This window comes from Spea bombifrons, chromosome 3 (genome assembly GCF_027358695.1).
Source record: "Spea bombifrons isolate aSpeBom1 chromosome 3, aSpeBom1.2.pri, whole genome shotgun sequence".
NCBI classification, from domain to species: Eukaryota; Metazoa; Chordata; class Amphibia; order Anura; family Pelobatidae; genus Spea; species Spea bombifrons.
Window position 1 is genome coordinate 15,410,604 of NC_071089.1, and position 23,525 is coordinate 15,434,128.

General features: G+C 41.8%; 1 protein-coding gene across 2 annotated transcripts in view; it reads left to right on the forward strand.

The window, feature by feature from the left end:
* SPTBN1 (spectrin beta, non-erythrocytic 1) overlaps positions 1-23,525 on the forward strand; it is a 76,245-nt gene that overhangs the window by 24,327 nt on the left and 28,393 nt on the right. Inside the window, exons 1-4 of one of the 2 annotated variants that reach the window (XM_053460212.1) lie at positions 4,932-5,381; positions 19,645-19,796; positions 22,238-22,411; positions 22,720-22,811. In XM_053460212.1, the coding sequence (XP_053316187.1) occupies positions 5,273-5,381; positions 19,645-19,796; positions 22,238-22,411; positions 22,720-22,811 (527 nt within the window). In that variant the 5' untranslated portion in view covers positions 4,932-5,272. Of the gene's footprint in view, positions 1-4,931; positions 5,382-19,644; positions 19,797-22,237; positions 22,412-22,719; positions 22,812-23,525 lie in introns of those variants that run through there. The other variant, XM_053460211.1, reaches the window with a different exon arrangement.

Sequence of the window (23,525 nt, forward strand, 5' to 3'; positions counted from 1 at the left end):
AAGGATGAACTCTTTGTGTACTCCTCTGATTTGTTTTTATTAACGCAGGGACAGCCAAATGGGCAATTTAAAGTTAGATTGCAGCATAGTTTGTGTATTAGATTAAGAAAGAAACCTACCAACATAAAATAGTCATGGCATTTCTAAAATACTGCTGCACAGAATTGGAAATACAACATTCCCAGAGTACTTCATGAATTCTGTAGTAAACATACAGATCTTTACATTGGTCGCCCACTGTTATATGGGTCCCTTTTCTGCGTGTACCCGCTACTGCATATCGTGGGTCATAGCACAGGGGAGACCACCTTGTGTCTGATCTCACCATCGCAGGATAATGAACACCATGTAAATCATTCTCCGTGCTGTTTTACATCCATCAAGCGCCAACTGACATCTTCAGGACGATGAAGTCCATATCTGCTTGTGGGATTGCCAAAGTCGTTTCCCTTGTGACAGGAAGGAATCTGTGTGTAATGGGGTATGATTCAAGCATATATGGCTGCAATAACTTTTGAAATGACCTGCTCTGACACAACAATAACTGCTTTGGTTGAGTCATTGACCACAAAGCAAGCAATTTCTTCTGCGTTTGTAGATCTAAGCTGTGTGTTAAGAGGGTTTTTAAAATACGGGTAAATCACAGACAGACTGACACATGCGTAAAGGTCCATGTAGGTACCGGTGCAAACACTTTCAGAAGCCGTAACTCCTGGTTCTCATCAGGCCTTCATATAGACTCTTAATGCGCGAGAGGTGATTGGGGGTCTAAGAAATGCTGCAATTCACAAACAAATCTGTTAAACCCTGTGGAGAAGTAAAATTGTCTGGAGTTGACTGGGTTTTGCTTCTTATTTTAAATAATCATAACCCTGAACTCCCAGGTATGATCACCTTTTCTTTAGCCTGGGGTAAATATTGTATATATAGCCATAAGTAACACAACATATTGTGGAAGAAAGCTTCATATCTGTCACGTCCTACGAAACGCTGGGCTGCAAATCTAGTGAAGGTCAGATCTATCAGAGAGGCTGATTAAACGGCCTGTGGTGCTGCGAGGAAGAAATGAGAGCCTGAAACAAACCCCCAGCTTCTCCATTTTCTGCAGGACAGACCTGTTTTTTTTTGGGGGGGGGGTTGCCCTGGCCAGTTTAACACCTGTGCCACTTTACAGACCGTGGGGATCATGGGCCGGAAGAGGGCTCCAAGGAAGCTGTAAAATCAATGAAGCTCTGTTCTATTGCAACAGAGACCCCTATTGCAGCTCCCACATAAAGCTATGAAGCACACGTTGGCTCTTCAGGTAAGAGGGCAGTCTTGGCCCTGTCTCTGGCCACACCCCTTCCTGCCTCCGGCCACACCCCTCAAGATGTCCCAGGGTGGACCCCTGTAATGGTGGGGGGGAGGGAAACACTGGGGTATCAGAAGCCTCTGCACATCAAACCTGGGAAGCACTGACATTCCTTCTTCCCTATCACAGATCAGCAGAATATAACTAGTTATCAAAATAAATCCTGCAACGTCTCACCTGCTATCATGTGAGCAATCAAATGTTGGCAGAGAATCGTGGGAGTTTTTATCACATGGCTACATTTATTCTAGGCTTTAGAAAAGATTGTTGATCACACATCGGTCACCCCTCTCTTTGAGTGATGCTGCCCAGTGCCTAGATCTATAAGACATGATGTATAAGTGTGGAGTGTAAACTAAGAGCCGCTTGTAGTTGAGATTGCTGTCATCCCATCTCACAGCGGCAGGGTGTGTTGCCAGCTCCTACGTGTGTAACTGCTTGGCATAAAACTTATTGTTTATATAGACTTACTACAGTTACACAACTAATACGTTGCGTATTGCATATAAAAAGTGATCGTAGTGCAAAGATCAGCACAGCAACCCATGGTATGGTCCAGACTGTAGAAACAATCCATTGGTTGCTATAGTAATATGGCAACTTTTTAGATTCTAAGCTAAATATTTTTTTATACAAAACCCCCAAATGTCCCTTAAAATAGGAAATAAAGGTAATGATCTCATTATCTCACACTTTCCTCCAGTATTTTTATTTTATGATGCCTACAATCTAGTGATGGATGCTGGCTCTATCCACGTTGTCTTGGCAGGCAAGCCCAAGGCGTTTGCTTCCTTAACTCGAACTAATTAGTGTGACAAAATCTAAAGTAGATTATTGCCCAGTCTTTTCACACGAGCCTACTTTATACAATATGCCAGCCCACATCTGAATACGTTCCTCATGGTGATCATAGCACTCTTTGAGAACTTCTAAACCATGTTCTTCTTTATCTGAGCGGCCATATTTTTGTTGAAAGTAATTGCTCCTCAGTCGTTGGCAGACTTTAATCAGAATCGTTCCTTTTAATCTGCAGGTCACTGTAAGTGAATGGATCCCGTACAGTTTTGCATCATCTGTGTATGATTTCATGTCCTTGATTCTTTAAGCCTTTAGTAAATCAAACACCCAATCCCAAGGATAATGGTTGTGTGAACACTTCATGACTTTTTTCTACATCTTTGTGTGCCTTATCGATAGTTAGGCTTGGGGTGTTGGTTACTCCATAGAAACGCTGTTTGCCGAGGGTGGAGCCCGGGATTCTTGGGACAGAGTGTCACCATTGTTGGCCTTCTGGATAAATTTGCTCTTAGGTTTGAAAACATTTAAGGTATTTGGCTATTTATATACAGTACATATTTTGTACTAAATTGTTTCGTGCCTAGCTGACCTTTGTATGTTCTGATTGTGTGCCCATAACCTACATAAACGGAGTTGGCATACTGCTTAGTTGCATACCAAAGATGAGATACGTTGGACAGTCAGTGTTTTATAAGACCCAATGTGGAGCAGTAACCATGGAAACCATTGGACTGTTCCAGCTAACTTTTAGCATATGCATGTTCTAGTCCCATGAGGCTTGTTCCTATATCTAAAACAGTGCAAAGTTTGGAACTATCACTGCGGCAACCAATTTGAGTTAACCGGTACGGTTTTAGACTTTACACCAGCATCTCTTTCTGTACATTATCCCGTTTGTCTGTCAATGGCTTGGCTTCTTAAACACGTTGAAATAGTTTTTATTTATGATGTGAGGCTCTCTGTTGCATATTAAGACGTGTCGCAGTGAGGAAACACACAGATATTGGTGCTTGACTGTAACATATGGAACCGTCACACTCGTGTTTGTTGACACTGGCCTACGATGCGAGATAATACAGGCGAGTGATTGTTCTGGCTGATCTCGTTACATCCACAGGTAATGTCGGCCGGTTGGGATGTGCCAGCATTCCCTGTCACTGCTCTCTGGGTTTACTCATTCAATACGGGAACACATTCGTATACTTCGTAGCATGCGCAGCCTTAACTACCCTATTTTCTTCGCAAAGAAGATGTTGACAGCCATTAATTTCAGTTATTAGCCTCCATTACCATCTCAACGACTAGAGGCAGGGCAGTACCAAGTTATGAAAGTTTTGCCCCACATGCTCTTCGGTGGTAAACGTCTTCATCTTCTGAACCAAATAACTGTGTTGCATTTAATGGATTCATAAAATAACTAGTAGTAAGCCGTTAAATACCCCTTTGAACCGCTAAAAGGTTTGTAGATCATTGATCCACGCGTACTCCGTCTGTAACTAATGTTCATTGAAGAAATGTCAGGCCATTGTCCCTTTCTTTAAATGGCTACTGATGGTATGTGGGCCATCGATTCTGAACTCATGGCACCTTTACAGTTATAGGAGCAGCCCAGCCCTAAATGATATCTTATTAGAAAACCGAATCTTGTCCTGCGTGAAAAAAGCAACTACACTTTTTTTTTTTTTCTCTTCAGTGGTGCAAAAAAAAACAACAAATGGATGTTTTTAAAATTTTACCAAATAGATTTGAGGTAATAAACCCTGTGCTTGACCTCATGATAAATGACCGATTAGGGGTGCTGTTCCACTAATTGCTCTCTCTAGTATGTTCAGCGATTAACCCTTAGAAGGTATGTCATTTTATTCTTTCCATTGGTGGTTTAATCTGAAGGCTGTGTTAAATTAAGCAGAATAGCTGGAACTGCGCCTTTAATGCCATGCGTATTTTAGACCTGTGTAACTTGTTTAATGCATTTTAGCGCAGTGATGTTAAATGAAGGTTTTTGATGTGTGCCTTTCTGTGCCTTATTATCCTAAAGCTTTCATTAAATAAACTAGCAGGACCGTTTAAAACGATTAAAAGACCACAATTATTATTTTCATTGATCGTGTTCTGACATTAATAGTTACTCCGCACAAGTGATGTACTTTTATTCCACTCGAACATTCATACTGCTAAATGTAATGTTTAATAATCTTGTAAAGATACTTTTGTCTGCAAACATTTAGTATTTGCTATATAATAATTGTAAAGGTAGCTGTGCGTCTGCAGAATGCCGTGTTACATTGTGAACAACGCGCTGATACAATGTGTGGTTTTTCAAGCAAAGCAATAAATTGCTCATCGCAACTGTGTGACATCTATTGATTTGAGTAAAGCGACCAGGAGACAACTGTGTCCTCGTTTCCATTTGATGGTAATCGGACACTTTTCCGTTACATGAGGCTCTTAAACAAAAGATTGTAATTCCAGGAGCTTTGCTCAGGATCGTACCAAGAGTCGTCTTGTGAGTAATCACGCTAGAAAATCCCCTATAGCATTCTGTCCTTCAACATGTACTTTTAGCAAGGCTGTTAGCCATTGATCTTTTCTCCCCCCGAATGTTTTCTCATGCTGTGCATTTTTGTGTGTTCCTGTTGTCGTTGCTCCCTCCTACCCTCTGCATGCGGCTTGGTACGGCCTCCGTTTCCTTTACAATGTCTTATGCTAATCAAGTGACATCACCACTAAATACACAGCGCGGCTACTGATTAAATTACAGCAGAAAGGTTCCAGGAGGTGTGCTGCTGCTCCTGCAGGCTTTCTGAAGAGTGCCCACTACTCTCACGCTGCTGCCGATGCATCCAGCATGCTGGAAACACTTACTGCCGACGGCAGATTAGACCGGCTTTGAAACCCCCGCTGTCCTGGCAGATCCTGTCTGGTTGACGGTTTGAATCTAATACTCGGAGCTTGTCATAAACGTGCCTGTGGATTTTGTACCTAACCCCTGTTTACCTAAAGACTGTGCAGTCTCACCAGCCGTGGTCGTAAAGGAAACTGGCAGCCGCCTGCGCGTGTGTCGGAACTTTGTGCGTTTTATGAATTCTTTCGGTGCGGCGCGTTGTAGTGTTTGTTTGGTAAATGGAATTGCAGCGGACCTCTAGCATCCCAGGGCCATTGTCCCCCGGATACACAGCCCAGGTTCCTTACAATTACAACCAGCTTGAGGGACGGTTCAAGCAGTTACAAGGTAAGCGGGGCTGTCTCCTGGGCATGTTGTTTGCAGGGTTGCTATGATATGGGGCTTGAAAGTTGATCTTAAATGCAGTGCAAATAATGTAGGCAATGTACCAAAGAGTATGAGTGACATTAGATTCTATTGTCTTTTTTATTAATCAGGCTGCTGCCTTTTATACACAATTAAAGCGCACGGTATGTGTTGGGAGGCAGGGTCCTTATCCTGCGTCGTATAATGAGAATAATGAGGATAGAATGCAGTTGAGCTCGGCTGTAGTGAATATCGAACGGTTTTGATGACTGTCACACCCCATGTTGTGGAATGAGGGAACAACACATTTGGGAACAATGGATGTAGGAGGAGTGGTCTTCTGTGTGCAATCCTGCTAGCCATTACTTAACCCTGTGTGTCCCAGCGGCCTGTATAATGCCCTGAAAGCCTCGCTCAGAGAATAAATGACGGTTCGCTGCAGGAGTATTCTTTGCCGGCCAGGGCAGCCATTGTATTCCAAGCTACACTGCCATACCCCATGCGCTCTTTGACAGTTGCCATGCCAGGCTATGTATTATTCAGAATGTCACTTTAACTGCTCTACACAACAGTGAAAGATCATATATAAGATCGCATATTACCTGTCCCTTTCAGTTTCAACAAATGAGTATTAATTTAGCACCATATGTTTTTTTTTTTCCTTAATACAGCTATATATTATAGTGTGCCCTTCTAACCAGCGCACAGCTGTGTGTGTGTATGTATAATATATAGACGCGCATCACATACTGACAGTACTCCAAGCAATGACCTTTCACAAAGTCCCGTATGCATTGTTGTAATAAGTAAGTGACTATAACGATAAAAGCATCTTGTGGGACACTCCCTCAGATACAGTGTCTGATTACCTGCCGCCTAAAGATCACTCAAGACTATCGCACAATGAAACTGGTAGAGCACAGCATGACCCCCTGTATTTGCAGGGCATGATCTATTTCCATGTATTTAATCCCTGCTGTAGTCGTTGGTTATCTACAATGAATGTATGAACTCACCATGAACACCAGGACGACGCTGGAGCTTCCAAGCTCAATGCAGAACATTCTGTATGTTTAGGTTACATTCTGGTGAGACCCGTATTATTTGCAGTATTGGCACCTGCTTTGTGGACATGTGCATGGCCGAATGTGTTCCTTTCCCTGGATTTTGGTGCATCTTGGTGGTTGGGACACAACTGGTGGAAGGCTGTTTCACAATAACTAAGACTGTAAACTTAACATGGAAATTTGGGCTGGGCAGGTGGAACAAAGATTAAGGTTTTTAGGGACTTCTTCACTGGTTGCATACAGTATTTAACGGAGCGATTTATGTGAAATTGTGTGAAACTGCTGGATATTTAAAGTCTTTGCCGTGGGACATAAATCACCAATGTGTCAGTTCTCATTCCGGCGATTGACTTGAAAGAAAGGAGAAAAGCAGGAGAATTTATAAGGGGGTGTGTGGAGGAGGCCCGCAACAAAAGGCCGCTTATTCTCTCCACGTTGGGTAAGCACTTGGGGGGGCAGAGAGAAAGCAGCGACTGCGATCTTGTCCAGGGTGGGGTTTAAATACAGGAAACAGTCTGAATTACTCCAGCAGACCAAAGGGCTCTTGTTGTCTGACATCAGCATGGAAGCGTTGCCCTCCTCTGTGCTGGAATAACATGGCGTAGAGGAATTCCAAGGCCCATCCTTGTCTTTTAATTATGAACAGAGTTAGAATTGCACTGTATGATGCAGACTTCTGAAGCCTGATGGGGTGTATTTAAGGTGTAGATCTCAGGATACCACGGCTCCTAATTCTTTAAATGGATCTCTGTTTGCAGCTCTCCGTTGGCTCTTAAAAATATCAGATTGCTTATGAAGTGTCTGGCCCCTACTCCCTACAATATTTATTAGGGTCTGGTGTGAGGTGTCAGTACTGATACGTTTTATTTGATTCCAAATGTCCTGGTCGTGCAGGCGTTACATTTATTACAGATTATATCAGTCATGCACATATTGGCTGTAAGTGGGATCGATGTGTACACGCGCGCGCGCACGCACATATATTATTATTTTATATAGCGCTGTCATATTACGCAGTGCTGTACAATGGATAACCAGGACAAAACAAGTAGTGCACAACACAGTTTGGACAGAAACAAGGTAAAGAGAGCCCTACTTAAACAAGCTTCCATCTAATACACACACACCGAACATGGATGATAAATTGTAATAATATGAAATTGGTTAGATAAAAGGTTCAGACGTATTTAGCATTATAGAGAGAGAGATTCCACTGCAAGGTGGTAGAAGTAGATCAGTCTGTGGCAGTCCATATATATCCCCATACAAAAGCTATATTTGGAAATGGCCAAGGTAGTCACTTGAATATAATCACCTATAAATGATAATGCCCGCAATGAATTTAGAACAAATCTACTTGTTACAAGCATTTCAAAATAAAAGGCCATTGATATCCGGAAACTTCAATATCCCTTCCAAAATATCTATGTGGCCTGTGTTCGTACTGGATTAAGTACCCTTAAGGGGATGTGTGGCAATGTATGTGTTTTTATATTTAAGTCCTTTATTTGGTTCAAAAAATATCCATTTCACTGCAAGAAGATGATCTGTGAAGGCAATGTCACATCAACAATTTCTTAAATCCCATCAACGATTAAAATCTCACTGTTCTCATGGATCCAGGGATCTGCTGTCGGTGATATAAATTCCAATCGTGCTAGAGTTTTAGGTTTACAGCATAACATTATGAGCACTGGCAGGTGAAGTGAATAACTCTGATAATCTTGTTATCCGTGGGTGGGATATATTAGGCAGTAAGTGAACATTTTATCCTCAAAGTTGATGTGTTAGAAGCAGGAAAGGATCTCAGTGTAAGGATCTGAGCGACTTTGACAAGGACCAAATTGTAATGGCTAGATGACTGGGTCAGAGCATCTCCAAAGCTACAGCTCCTGTGGGGTGTTCCCGGTCTGCAGTGGTCAGTACCTATCAAAAGCGGTGAACAGGCGACAGACTCATCGACGACCAAGGCTCGTTGATGCACATGGAGGGCGAAGACAGGACCGTGTGTCAAATCCAACAGACCAGCTACTGTAGATCAAATTGCTGAAAAACTCAATGCTGGTTCTGATAGGTGTCAGAACACACAGTGCATCACAGTTTGTAGCATATGGGGCTGCGTAGCTGCAGACCAGTCAGGTTGCCCATGCGGACCCCTGTCCACTGCCAAAAGCGCTTACAATGGGCACGTGTGCATAAGAGCTGGACCACGGAGCAATGGAAGAAGATGAATCATGTTCTTTTTTTATATGACGTGGATGGCCGGGTGCGTGTGCGTCGCTTACCTGGAGAACACGTGGCACCAGGATGCACTATGGGAAGAAGGCAAGCAGACGGAGGTGGTGCGTTGCTTTGTGCAATGTTCTGCGGGGGAACCTTGACTCCTGACGTTCATGTGGATGTTGCTTTGACACCTGCCACCTACCTAAGCATTGTTGCAGACCATGGACACTGTATTCCCTGATGGGATTGACCACAAAGCAAAAATGTTTCTGGAATGATTTGAGAAACAAACAGTGAGTTCAAGGTGTTGACTTGGCCTCTAAATTCCCCAGATCTCAATCCATTCGAGCATCTGTGGGATGCTGGACAAATAAGTCCTGGATAACGTCCTGGATAACACAGCACACCTTCAGAGGTCTAGTGGAGTCCATGCCTTCAAAGGTCAGGGCTTTTTGGGGGGCAAAAGCGGGGCCTACACAATATTAGGCAGGTGGTCATAATGTTTTGGCTGATCGGTGTACAAGTCAGTGACGCACCAAGCTAAATACCGACCACTCTGAAAGTCTTGGTAACCCCAAGGAACTGCATTTTGGGCAGCCCTGGCTACTGGGAAGACTTTAATGGAAATGTTTTTGCAAAGCACAGAAAACGTTCATGAAAAGTAATGAAATTTTATAATATGAGAAAACAATTGGAGGCTAGATCACACACTGAACTAATTCCAGCTGCTGCTTGGTCTTGCATATGAACTTTGCATGGACTAAAAGGTAACTGTGTAAATATGTTACCAGTGTCATTAAGTGTCTCCAAGGCAATGAGATTGCACTGTAAATCAGCTAATATTATCTGTTGGGCTGTATAGCAGCTTTATAATGTATACGTGAGGGCGCATACAATCCCTGTCAATCAGTTTGTTACACATATATACCAACAGCAAGGTTGGCCTTTTTTTCTACCTTAATTAGTATGTTACTATGTTATCTGTAACCAAAACACTGTTTTAGTACTAGTAGTATAGCTTACATCTCCCTAAGATCTCAATCTTATCCATGGCTTTCATTTCCTAATAAGCAGAGAACAGAAAGGTGAGCAGATTTTCTCATAGTACTTAGCACGACACAAGAATCTGAATTTCTAATTCTAGTATGAGAAGAAAAATAAAAAGGAGAAAATGCATAAACATAAGGGTTGTGTGTTTTTATTTAATGTCATTCAGTTTAACGGATCTAAAAACATTGAGTGTAGCTGTATGGCTAAGTGCTTTCCTCCTGAATGGACTTTTTCCCAGTGTTGCTGGATTGTGTGCTGTGTACTATCGCCAAGGCGTTGTGAAGACAAAAGGCTTGTGTCAAAAGTAATTATGTAGATCTGTAAGATTTTGTGTATATATATATATATATATATATATATATATATATATATATATATATATATATATATATATAATAGGAAACCTAGACTTCACCAACTGATTTTGTATGATTTCTCCAGATACATCTAATAAAAGGCATCCCTGTGTTAAATAAATGGATTGCCTTGTTCTACAAAAATGTAAGGTCGCAAGAGTTTGGGAAGACTAATGACCAGAACTCCACCGAGGCGGTGCGTCCCATTACTGCTAGAGCTGAAACTTCACAGAAGGATGTCTCCAGTTCATCAATACTGATGCTGTTCAATTCCCAGGCCCCTTAATTAACCATTTGGTCCAAACATTTACCCTCTTACCCAAGGCCAATGTTTCTATCAATGTGTGGGTTTCCTTCTTGTTTCGCTACACAAGAGGGAAATTACATTCATTAGGTATAGGCTAATGGGAGAAGGAGAATAGTCAATGCTGTGGAAGGGTAGTTGATAATGGACTCTACTCTAGTGTCTTAGGACCAATTTGTATTTAGCTTGGTGATACGTATTGGAATTTCAGCTGCATCCCAAGTTGAAAAGGCTGCCTATTCCTGATGGGTTACAGCCATACAAGATAGTTTGATTCTGTCTGTACAATGACCTGTCTGTATTATTGCACCTATAGCCTGCTGTTTGTTTCCTGAAATACATGACATTCATGGGGGGTAAGCTTGTCATGTGAACGGCCCCATATGTCACTGTATATATTTTGATATTTTGTCCAGCTGTAACCAATTGTTAGATATTCTAGTTGTTGAGAGCGGCTGCGTGTCTATGGGAGCGCGCGCTCATGTGTTCAGTCATGCTTGTTCCAGAAACCCATGAAGACACAAAGAGCACTCATTACACCACTGGGACGGTGCTGTTCTGAGCTGAGTGGATCCTTTGTTATAAAATAAATAATTAAAATAAATACAGTGGCTATCATGGAATTGGCCGTTCTCACAGATCTCCTGAATGGGGTACTGTTCTGCGAAGGGCAAGAAGTACAGAGAAAAAGGAAAATTCACATTTTCAAAGCCATTTGGAAAATGCCAATCATGTTGGTTTATGAGAAAATAAAATATGTTTCATTATCTGCCTGTTTTAGGCTTTTTTACAGCTCTGTGGAGTATGTTCTATACCTCGTTATGGTCCAGATAGAAAATCTGATACTAAGGGTACCTGTCCGTAAAGGAACGCATAAAAACTGCACAACTACACAATTCCACATCTGTGCGTTAAACGCTTCGCACCGGAACACGGAGATTTTGTGTCATTTGATCTGAATTGGAAAGCTGGTTTTATGCATGAAATGTATCCTGCGCCCAATCAGAACACCTATGTTGGGGGTCATGGCTGTATGTGGGGGCAGGGCCAACACGCTGAGGGGAGGGGCCAGAGATATGGCCTGCCATCCAACTTACCTGAGTGGCGGCTGAGTGTGCGAGGTGGGCACATGGGAGCTGTAATGGAGGTCTGTTGTGAAACGTCATTGATTTCATTGCTCCCTGGGCCAGGCAGGGGAGAGCAGGCATTAGGTGTGCTCTTTAGTACAAAAAAAGTTTCAATGCGAGAATCACTTCTCTTTGTCTTCTGTACAAAACCCTGTTGATTCCGTATGCCAGCGGCGTGAATAGCGCAGGTAACGACACCACATTTTCTGCAGATAATTTTTTTGTTTTTTTTGTTTGTTTTTTTATAAATACAATAATTTGTACCAGCGGGATATGGCCCGAGTATTAATACCTTGATCGTCAGGTGGTGATGGTACCTTACACTGCTCACCTGTCTGTCATTCAGAGAACTATATCATCAGCTCCATATCACTCATCTCTGTCTCCGTCAGTCATGAAATAGTTTGTCTCCTTAAATTTGTTAGTAAAAGGAAAATAAAAAATGCACTAAACCCCAGCGAGGTGTTGGTTCGTTGCTGTAACAGTAGAAATGAAGCAGGAACCCACAAACATCTGCCCTCACTTAAAGGGGAAGCGTCGGTTACTACGAAGGTAAATATTTTTTGAGCGCTTCCTGCTCAATCAAAGGCGAGTCCAGCCTTTCCTGGCCAGGCTTCTCACTGAAAAGTTTCCACGGCTAAAACTGGACTCTGCTCCTCGCTTTCATGCAATACCGTACATTAACTTCAGGAGCGTGCCGTGGGGATACGGGATGGATGTGTTCAGCAAGTCACTTTCACGCAGCTTTACTACGCTTATTAAAGCCACACTAGTTATCGGGCACGGATTTAATGGAATCCTTCGCTTTTTAGGACAGTTTGAAAAATCTCATTGACAGATCCATTACTTGTATCATGTTTGATTAGACAGAAAAGTTGGAAATCATGGAATGAGAACGCTCACCATTGAGCATATGTATAAAAATACATTTATACACAAGATTCTCCTCCAGAATCTGTCATTTTTTACCCGCAAGACAGTTTGTACATTGGTGTAACGATCATTCTTTTGACGCTTGTGAATTAGTTTCTGTGTAAGAAAATCACTATGAAGACTAGCTCTTAAGTAGTTAAAGCCAGCTGTGTGAAACAACTTCATCAAATGCAGTTTCTTCAAGCAGCATTCAATCTACCATGAAGCTGTTACGCTTCTTGGCCCCGTAGGCCAGTCAAAGCTGTTCTTGGCTCATGTGCGGATTTGTAGATCCTGTACATGTTCTTTACAAACGGCTGCCATATGAAACGTAGAGGTCATTCGGTGCGCTCTCATTCATTCGCCGTTCAGCACTTAAAGTTAGTGATGTAATCACAGGAAAACTTACAAGATGGCATGCATCAGAGCCTATATTTTTGGCAGTCAGCCCGTCTACATTTTTATTCATTAACCCATGACGGTAATCAAAATAAAAATCCTGCGCTGTGTCAATGGGGAAAAGTATGGAAAAAAATGTGTTGAGTTAATTTGCAATGCATTTCCAATCCACTCTCGTGGCCATCAAACAGTTAATTCCTTCTCTAATAAGTATTAGGCTAAACCCAGACTGCTGCTTTATCTGTGCCGTGAGCTTGAGTCACACACACAAACACACACACACAATGCCTTGAAATTTGTCAAGCTGTTTTTTTGTTGGTTTTGGGGTTTTTTTGTTTTGTTTTTTTTAACATTATGATGCTAGCTGATATTGCTGACATGGGTGCATTGTCTTATCATTCATTTCTCTTCTTGGTGGTGGTTTCATGAAACCATGAGCTGAAACATTTCCATGCTGCTACTTAACTATAGTGTGTGTCTGTCTGTGTGTGTCAGAAATTCTCTCTTGAGAATCTTCTCTCCGTTATACAGGACCGAGTCAACTGTTCTTACATGAACAATTGTCTAGGGCCAGTCTTTCATAATGGATCTCAGTTGAGTGATTAAAATGTTTTGACTCTCCTGTAGACCCCTTGTTTGTTGGAATAAATCCCATAGTGTTTGGATTTTAACCAGACTCAGGAAGGCTCTTGGTGTAAAACTTCCCATAGGTAGGATGGGTTAATGTATAGAATTGTTATACAATGTTAATGAGTAGCCCAGCCAGCAGCGGCCTTGCTGTTTATAACCGGAAATATCTAGCTTTTTAATAAAACTCAAAGAAGCGAGTCTGCACTGTGAGCAAATGTGAGAAAGTGTAATAAAGGGCAGCAGCGTTCGCTTTAATCTGACGACCTTTACACCTGAAAGCTACCAGCTTGGGGCTGGGCCGTTTACACACACTTCAACAAAACTCTTTCACAGCAGGAACATTGTTACAGAATAACAGATATCTCAGTCGTTATAAAAGTAATGCCATACCATGAAGAGTAGCGTACCACCCAGCATGCCAAGGAGCCCTTCCTGTAATGGGACCTATAAAACAAGTGTCCCGGTCTGGCCAAAGAGCTTTATCTTGACCTATTGATGGAGTTTGAATGCGACCCCAACACTTATTGTGACTTGGTTGCAATAATCAAAGGCTGTATTGAAATCACACCTAAGATTGTGTACTGGAGCGAAGCAAACAGCACAACGTTGTGTATTGTGCAAGGTTTGTCAATGAGACAAAAGCACAACCTAACCAAAGCGATAGGACCCGGTGGCTGCTGAATTTCTTACTCCTTGAGCATTTTTACTGTTGTATGTTACACGAAGCCTTGGTTTTTTGTCCGTTAAGAAGGAATGGTATCATCAGCTGTCTAACTCTTGCGTATTAATCTTACCTTGCTTTCAGTAACTGGCGAGACATTCAGAAAGTGATGGGTTCTTCTAAATCTTTCTCTTTTCAAGGACATGAAGTTGTATTTTATGTAGCTGCAAATAAACTTAACTTTGTTTGCTTTTTTCTTTTTGGGAAATTCCCTCCCATTGCATTTCTTATATTTTCTTGGGGATTTACAATTCCTGCATACATTCTATAGACCCTTGTCCATAGTTTCTTCTTTTTAACCCTATGAGTTATGTGGCTTTCAGAGGGACATCTGCCCCAACTCCATTCCCGGCCCCATCTGTTACAAAAACAGCCACTCTAATGTAATCCTACCCCACTTTTCAGTTTAAAAGCAAATAAATCAGTTGGGCGTTGAAGAGAATTAGTAAGTCCTTGCATGTCATATCCCAAGTTAAAATATTTTTCTTGGACACTTGCACCTCCGTGACTGCACCGTGAAGGAATCCGTCCCTGCATCTCCGTGCAATTATACAGCTGCTGCAATGATCATCAGATGTAATCTGTTTTCTTTCTCGGTATTCAGTTTAAAATGTAAATTGGAGTCATCATTTGTGAACAGCTTATCCTCTGTCAGCTCATTCGCACGGTGATTTATGTTTGTGACTCACAAGACATGTATCGGGTTTTAATCGGACTCCCCAGTTTGCTCGATTGAGTCCAGCTGGAGTGGTTTCAGAATCAGGAGGTTCCACTCACCGCAGCTAATTATCTCTATAAGTAACCAGCCAAATGTGTGTTACAAAGTATACATTTTACATAACCAGTGAATGGTCCACACGCTTTGTCTGCCACATCTTCTCATCTGCCCAGTTAAGCAGGCGTGTGTTAATCCTGCACTGGGAGTCAAATGGAGGATTTACATGGGGTTTCATTCACATACAACATGTCAAGGCTTCCAACCAAACCCTTTAAATATGAGGAATGACCCTTTTATGTGACGTAACCGCATCCACCTGAACACATGGTTTACCGAATAAACCGCATGTCCCTTTCTCATAACTAGGAATACAATGTGGCAGTGCTGGCTTCTTCATGGTCTTCTGGAGTCTTGGCAAGTTAGAACCTATAATCCTACAAATAGGTGTTAAGAAATCGTATAGATATGATAATTGAGGTAACATTTTATCATCAGAAGCAGTTTTGCTTAGACTTTCAGGTATGTTTGTCTGCTTTGATGGGTTAATTGACTAAACTGGGAGTTTGTAAGAGAGCGGAGTATATACATTCCCGATACCGCTGTGCCTTAGGAAAGGTCGATGCTCGTGAGCTTCTCTTGTAGGGAGGGACAGAGGTGGCCCTGAATAATTTTCAGTTAATGTGGGGAGAGTTCTGAAGGCATCTCACTAATTTACGTAATGTAATCCACCTCAGCCCTTCTGCTGCATGAAAGACGCTCGATCTACGTAATAAGTAGCAAAATTGGCGAGTTTGAACGCTCTCTGAGAATGTCTGAAGTAGAGTATTTACTTGTTTCTTTTCCTCCGACAAACACACTGCATTTAAGCTGCCAAAATATTTTCTTGACCTAATCTAAGATACTGTATGCGTGATCGAGTGTGTTTCTTTTCCTTGGTATTCGTGAACTTAACTTTAAGGGGAAAGGGGGTCATTTTTTGCCCTTTGATTTATTTATATATAAACTTCAGTTTCTTGTTTTGGTGCAGCTGCCAAAGTTCGGAGGAAACTTCTGTAGCAGCTGTGTCAGGTCACCCAGCGTTCACTTCCTTCGGTTGTCGCTCGTGTGCGCCATTCGGATTCTGTTTGATAAGCTCCCGGAACGCGATAAAGGAGATCTGGCCGAGAAGATGCCAGCTTACGCTCTTATAGCGTAATAATGTTATGTGCGATAGTACCGGTGCCTTATGTACAGCGTTGTGAGCGTTTTCTTGTTGGGATTTTACTCCTACACCTGATGTACAGCTTGAATTGTTCTTACATTTTCCATCTGTAGTGTGATAACTATAACTACTGCTGGAACATGCAGTCCAACCATACTATTATCATAATGTTATGTTCTGGGGCTTTGTATAACAGAAACGCTTTGTTTAGAAACACATCCTGTTTGAATACCTTAAGACAAGGGTACCCTGTCCTTGGGGCCTTGCAGGAGTTCTGAGTAGGAATCAGGGACTCGTAGAACCTCTTCTCGTGAACTGTTAAGGGGCTACAGATCCGTGGCTTCTGAATGCGGGGTACTACCCCTCAGGGCCAACTGATATACATGTGTGACCCCAGATCAGAAGCCGCCACTACGAAGTGTAGTCAAGTTGGGGACACCCTAAACTTATTCTTATTTGTTAGGCCAAAAAGTGGAAATAAACTGAGCTTGCCCTACTCAGATAAATAAGCTGAGGTGGAGAGCATGTTGAAGCTGGAAAGGAGAGTATGTATAAACCAAAGGTGGGTGGAAAGAAGCCAGAGATTGGGCTACCTTCATTGGAAACCTTCGGTTTTGGTTTTCATTTTCTTTTCTTTTTTACATCATGGCGTGGTTCCTTAACAATTAAGTGATTATCGGTTTCACGTTTACTGTCATTTTGAAATTTTATTCTTCTCGCAACCGCTGTGGTTCGTTACGGAGCTTAGTCATAGTGTTGCTGTATTTGCATACATTTTTGTGTGTTTGTCAGGTCTTTCTTGATGAAATGTTAGGTATAAATGAATGAAGAGGACTTCCTAACATAGCTGTGAGGGGAAAAAGCTGAGTAATATACACAGAATAGGGACACTGACTGTAAATGCCGTGATCAACGCGTAGTCATCTTACTTTCGCTGTCTTGAGCAGACATGGCCAGTGGGGGATTCTAGACACCCTTTATAATACCAAAATAATGTTTATTGGCTCAGGCAGCCTTTGTAAGGATGTGCTTTTAAACTAAACTTCACTCCCCTCACTCCATATCACTACCCTCATTGATATCATGAATGGGATGGAGGCAACTCGAGTTGTTAAGAGTTTTCCTTAACCAAAGAGCTGCCGTTTCCAGCCTCATCCATGCTATAACAATCCTTGCCGCTGGTTATCAGAATATCATGTGCCGAACGCGGGGATTCTGCAGAATTTCCAAGGGGGGGGGCTGTGACATTTTGTAGCGACTTTGTAGTAAATAGGATGGCTTTGTTGCAGAGTTTTTCAGTGTAGTGGTTTCATGCACCTGTGCACTGAATCCGGTTTGCATATTTATCCTCTGAACCTTCCAACGTAAGGCAAGCAGATATTGTTTACTATTTTAACAAACACTTCCGGAGGACTTCAAGAGAATCTCACATCGTTCGGAGTGAAACTTATTTTGTTTAGGTGGCAGTTTTCATCGCATCCTGTAATTGTGTATTTGTGTGATAAGGTTCTGTGGATGGCGGATTCTGCTGTTCATTCCCGGGTAGAAATGGGTTAATTACCCCTCTTTTTGCTCATCTCGGTAATCGCAATAATTATCAGGTCTGTTTTTCACAGTAGATTGTTTAATGCAAAATGCCCTTTGTCTTGTGTCAAGAGGATCTTGATGTATTTTGTGGAGCAAAAAAGAATATATGACCTGACAGTAAATATGTAGCATGTAACGTGTATCTTTTAATGTTACACTTAGACACATGGATATGATGCAGGCAGACACGGTGTGATTAGTAATGACTGTTCTGCAAATATGGTGCACATTATACCCACATAATAAATGAAATAGCTCTGTGTGTACACAGATTATTGGCCTTGGATCACTTGATTGAGTTTATTTAGCAGAATGTACGTTGCATACAAGGCAGACTGCAACGCAGCGCAGAAACACAAACGTCATGCAAAATACAGCGATAAAATCAGACGTTTAGAATGTCCCAGGACGCAGAGGTATTGGCTTTGCATCAAGCGTAACACTTGAGGATGGGGGTATCAGGAGAAGCGAGACTATCAATGATGGAGTAGTCTCTGAGCTGGCCAAGGATCAGCCTGCCTCGGATCACTCCCCACTCACTAATACCTGGGAGCTGCGGGGTATGTAGGGTCACTTAAACATTGTGGCCCATTGCTGCTATCGGAGCGGCCCACGTCATACACTAATTGGAGCCCAAGGGTGTTCAGCATGTGTGTGCGTAATCTGCACATTCTCTGCCCTGGTTTGACAGCTGAATGCATGTCTGGATGTACCTTTGTGTGGCTGAGCGTGGTCGGTGTGTTTTAAGTTTGCATCAATGTAGGTCGCTGGGTTCAGTTGGTCCCCCGTAAGATGGTGCCCGATTGGGGGAGGGGTGGGAACATTTGTAAACACAATGGGTTAAATCTGCACTGTATGGGGTAATTAATTTCAGACCCTGTTGCCACTTATTTCCTGGCTGAGTTAGAGCTCTTCGGATGTGGGCACTCGGGATTATAAAGACAAGGTGCTGCATTGGAAAGGCTGTCATCTTGTTGAAAGTATTGTGTTGCTGCTCTGAGGCCAGAAGCATATTTGTGCCAAGAACTGCTGTCACGTATGGCAAGTCTGCCTTCTGCCCACGCTGCTTTCTTCATACTAACCTAACGTGTTCTTCCGTAAACACCGCGTGACCTATATTGTCACCGGCTGTGTGTTGGCATGTTGGTATGTGAACAGTAAGCGATTTAAGTCAAGCAAGCAGTCTTTACTATTTCAATGATTTGATTATTTTAAAATGTCTGTGCCACGCACATGAGCCAGCGCTCTTCTATTGGGTACGCAAAGAGTCTGTACTAATCGGATAAGAAGGGACTTTTGGGCGTTGTATTCAGATTTAAGATATAATAACAAAGTGCTCAATAATGCGTAATTGAAATGGGGCCTGAATACCCATCGAATTGTCTTAAGGATGCCTGTGGGGGGGGCTTCCTTCCTAGTGTTTCTTTAAGATAACAGATAAATGAATCTATGTCACAGCCCTTCAGTCTATTTCCGCTTTCCAGCTGATCTAGCTTCGCTTTGTTGTCCATCTGTCTTAACCCCTCGGAGGAGAGAGTTGGAAACAATGTGTTAATTGCTTACCTGTATGTTCTGTGCCGCCGGTCTTAACCCCACTTTGTCCGTAGCCTACCGTCTACAGAAAATGACTTTGTAAGTTGCACGTTCTCACTGTACCTAATCTTTTCCGCCGTGTGATATGACGTTTGTGCAGCTCCCTTTGTAGTTGGTGTTACGTTATGTCAGGGCTTGACTAATCCCAGGAGCCGGGTAGCCATGGATCCTAGATTTTTAGATCTGGCTCGTAACATTGTGCCATTTTATAGTGATATGTTTGGATGAACTTCTTTCTAAAAAAAATATCAAACTGGCTCCCAGATTTCTCCAGGCCTGCATTATGCGAATCATTGAGCGCTTTTCATTTGTGATGTTTTTAAATACATATTAATCACCGTCTCTGTTTCTTTGCAGATGAACGTGAAGCTGTCCAGAAGAAGACTTTCACGAAATGGGTGAATTCACACCTGGCACGCGTGTCGTGCAGAATTACCGATCTATACACAGACCTTCGAGATGGGCGAATGCTGATCAAACTGCTGGAAGTTCTTTCCGGGGAAAGACTTGTAAGTACTCTTACCACACCAGTAATCGTAATTGTCTTCAGAAGAGCTTTGTGCATTACTTTTAGGCTTATATGTGTTATCATGGTGTTATATATGCTAGAAGAAACTGCTTTTCTGGCACCTAGTCTTAATAGGCCTGATGCCCCTGAGCCCAGCCACAAGGGTCCGTGGACAGAATGTCAGGAGGCGGCCCCCATCTGAGTAACAAATGAGAGTATCACAGGTCAAACTTTTGAATACATTGTTATAAGTTACATATGTTACAAGCCATTTAAAGTAGTTGGCAGATCATCTTTAATAATGCTGAAAAGGCACATTTTAACAAATTTGGCATCGTAACCTAAAACCACCTAAACTTCCTAAATAAGGAACAATGTTTGAAAAACATTGAACTGAGTTATGTGATGTACTTTATCCATGGGAAACAGTTTCTTCTACCTTCATACCTAGAATGTAACACATGCTGTTACACTGTAATTTATTTAGCAAAACTTTCCTTGTTTCAGTGTTTGCCATAGGGTCACCATTCAACCTAAAGAGATTGTGAAGGACAGGTCTTATCAGGGGGTGTTTCCTCTTACTTTTACGGAAAATGTTTCTTATGGCATACATTACTTAACTCCACAGTTGTCTGCCGTTGATTCTCGGAAAACTCGATCCGGCAAGTAAAACATTACACAGACGCATGGGAAACTACAGGTGGTTAAAGAAGCAGTTACATTGTATCTGGCAGTCCTCATAAGGGTGAAATGAAGGAAGATAACTCTAGCATAGAAAGTTTAATGATTCTGCTTCACAATCTTTTCACTCTGGAGAGATACAGGGAGAGCAGACGCCATTTTTGCTTCTGTTCTCTGTAATGAAAGGAATAGGTACGACTGTCCCTTTAAATTTGCAACGTAAACTCTAATCAAATCGTAGTCACTGAGTGAAGAATGCAAAGATCAAGTCAAGTTCCGAACGGTCATCGTTCTTAAGTGTCTTTAAATGTTAGTTTTTATATAAGATGAACGCATATTTGATCATTACTCCTTGTAGGGTCTTTCCGGGACTCTTATGAACACTGTTGTTAAGAGGCTGAGTACTACGTATCTTAGCTCTATTACTGATATAAGGCTGTCCAAGGAGTCGGTGACAGAACATGAGAAGAATCGGTTACCATTCCTCTGCAATCTATCCATGCGGCAGTAGCTCACGTTTCTCCCTTCTTTCGCTATACCATTACATGTGTTTTATCCGGCCACTCGGTCATTGGCTCTGCTTTATAATTCACCAACGCAGCACGGTCCGTGACACTATCGCACATTCTTACACTTCATATAACATTTGCTAGCCAATTAAATTCTTGGTGAAAGTGGGTACATAATATTCTCGTTCCTACCTGATCTTACATGTTCTAATGACAGCCACTGTCCATGGTGTTGGTCAGACACACGACCCCCTGCTACGAAAACACTTTACAGGTTTAATGAGTGTGTATTGCAAAGTACTTTACTATGCGTTCTTTGTTGGCGAAGCTGTCCTTTTACAATTTTTGGTGCATTAAATTATCCTTCCCCGGCTATCATTAAGATTTTATTGCTGCCCGTTATTGTGAATGACTTGCCAATATCCACACTACACAAGGGTTTTACACTGCAGTGATTTCTAGTATGATACTGGGTTTCAGCCCGTTCCGAAGCTTGCCATCTGCAGCCATTATGCTTTCTCCATATTTGTTCCCAATGATCTCTACCTTGGCTGCCCGTTCTTGTATTGGAGATCCCAAACAACACAATGCCTTTTCTACTATAGTGAAATAAAAAGGTTTATCCACCTAACCTGCGTTCTTTGGATTTTATTTATGGTTTCACTTACATGTATTTGAAGGCTTTCATTTTAATGTAACCTTTAAAAGTGACTTACAATGACCTGTTCTTTATCTGATGGGCGTTATGACGTAAGAATCAGATAAGCTCTCCGACTGACCTCCATGTTTTGTCACTGTGTGATTTATGTATCTTGTGTGAAAGGGGCACGGGATTTTTGTCATGAGTTCTGGGTCAGCTGAGTTTGACATAAGACTTTTTTCTCTTGTTGCGGTGTTTGCCCTCGTGTGTGGATCATTTATCTTGAGCAAATTTGCTAAAGATCATACATGCTGGAATACATGTGTACAGTAATACACAGATGGCAAGATATAGCGATGGGGAACTGGAAGTAAATCATAAAACTGGAGTATTTGTCATTAAAACCAGCTTTTAAATGGACTTTATCCTGTAAAATGGCTTGCCTCATTTACAACTATCCCAACATGTTTTATTCTTACATTTTTGACACACATGGGTGATAAATCATGTATGGAATTTGCCTGAATGTTTGTCGAAGGATGTCTTAACATCCTGCCTATTGTTCTTTATAACTTAACATATATATTATTGGCATTTGTCTTCTGATTTTAGCCCAAACCCACCAAGGGAAGAATGCGTATACATTGTTTGGAGAATGTAGACAAAGCCCTGCAGTTCCTGAAAGAACAAAGAGTTCATCTGGAGAACATGGGATCTCATGACATTGTTGATGGAAATCACAGACTGATCCTGGGACTTATCTGGACCATCATTCTCAGATTCCAGGTACCTCTCACCCCGAGTAACGGAGCTTTTGTGTCAATCCTGTACATGAAAACTAGGTTGCCAGAAAGTGTCCTCTTCTTAAAATACATTTAAAAAAAATTAAATAAAAATAAACCTGTTGACTGTGTTTATAAAATAGTATTTGGGGACATTTCAATATCCCATTATCTTATTTCCTTATAAACATAGTTCCTGCTAAATTCCCACATACACCAACGTTTCAAATTGTTTTACCGCAGTATTCCATATATATACGCTACATTTAACGGGAATGCCTTTATCTCACTCGTTATAATTTCTCATATTAGATTCAAGATATTAGCGTGGAAACCGAGGACAACAAGGAGAAAAAATCTGCAAAGGATGCGCTGCTTTTATGGTGCCAGATGAAGACAGCTGGGTGAGTTGGGATTAAAAGATTACCGCAAAAGATCTGCTTACAGAGTTTTCACAGAAACAATTGTGCTCTCTCACATACATGTCCCACCGTAACTGGATTAGCCCACTGCACATAACCGACTGCGTTCTTAAGAAAACAAGGACCACGATAAATTAGAATAATCAATCTGTGAAGGCACACGTATAAAAATGGAAGCGTTATCTTTAAGGGCTGTATTTTAGCCACGTTTCCAGGAGGTACTGCTCAATAGATCGTTCCTCTACCCCTTCTGTATACGGGTACAGATGGCTCCAGTGCAAAAACCAATGGTGCATTTGGATCAATGTATGTTACTCATACCCATGCTAGCCCATGCAATATGTATTCAAGGCAAACCGGACCGCTCGCCTGGGTATGGAAATGATTCCAACCTAGACTGAGTGGAAAACAAATTCTTTATTAAACATTATACTTGTTAATATCTGCATCGTGAGCGTTTGGTTTTCAAAGTCCAGGAACTGCTCGCTAATGGGAGCTACAAATTAATTTCATTAAACATTATCGAATGAATTGCCTTGTGTGGAAGCCCCAGGGAATGCAGTAACACTGAATTCATACGACCTTCTTTAATAGGCGCACCTACCCAAACGCGAAGCAAACAGTTACAATTTCAACCATGCCTTCAACTTTTGCTCTGTGAATTGGCCCTTCCCCGGAGTGTCTGTAATATTTCCT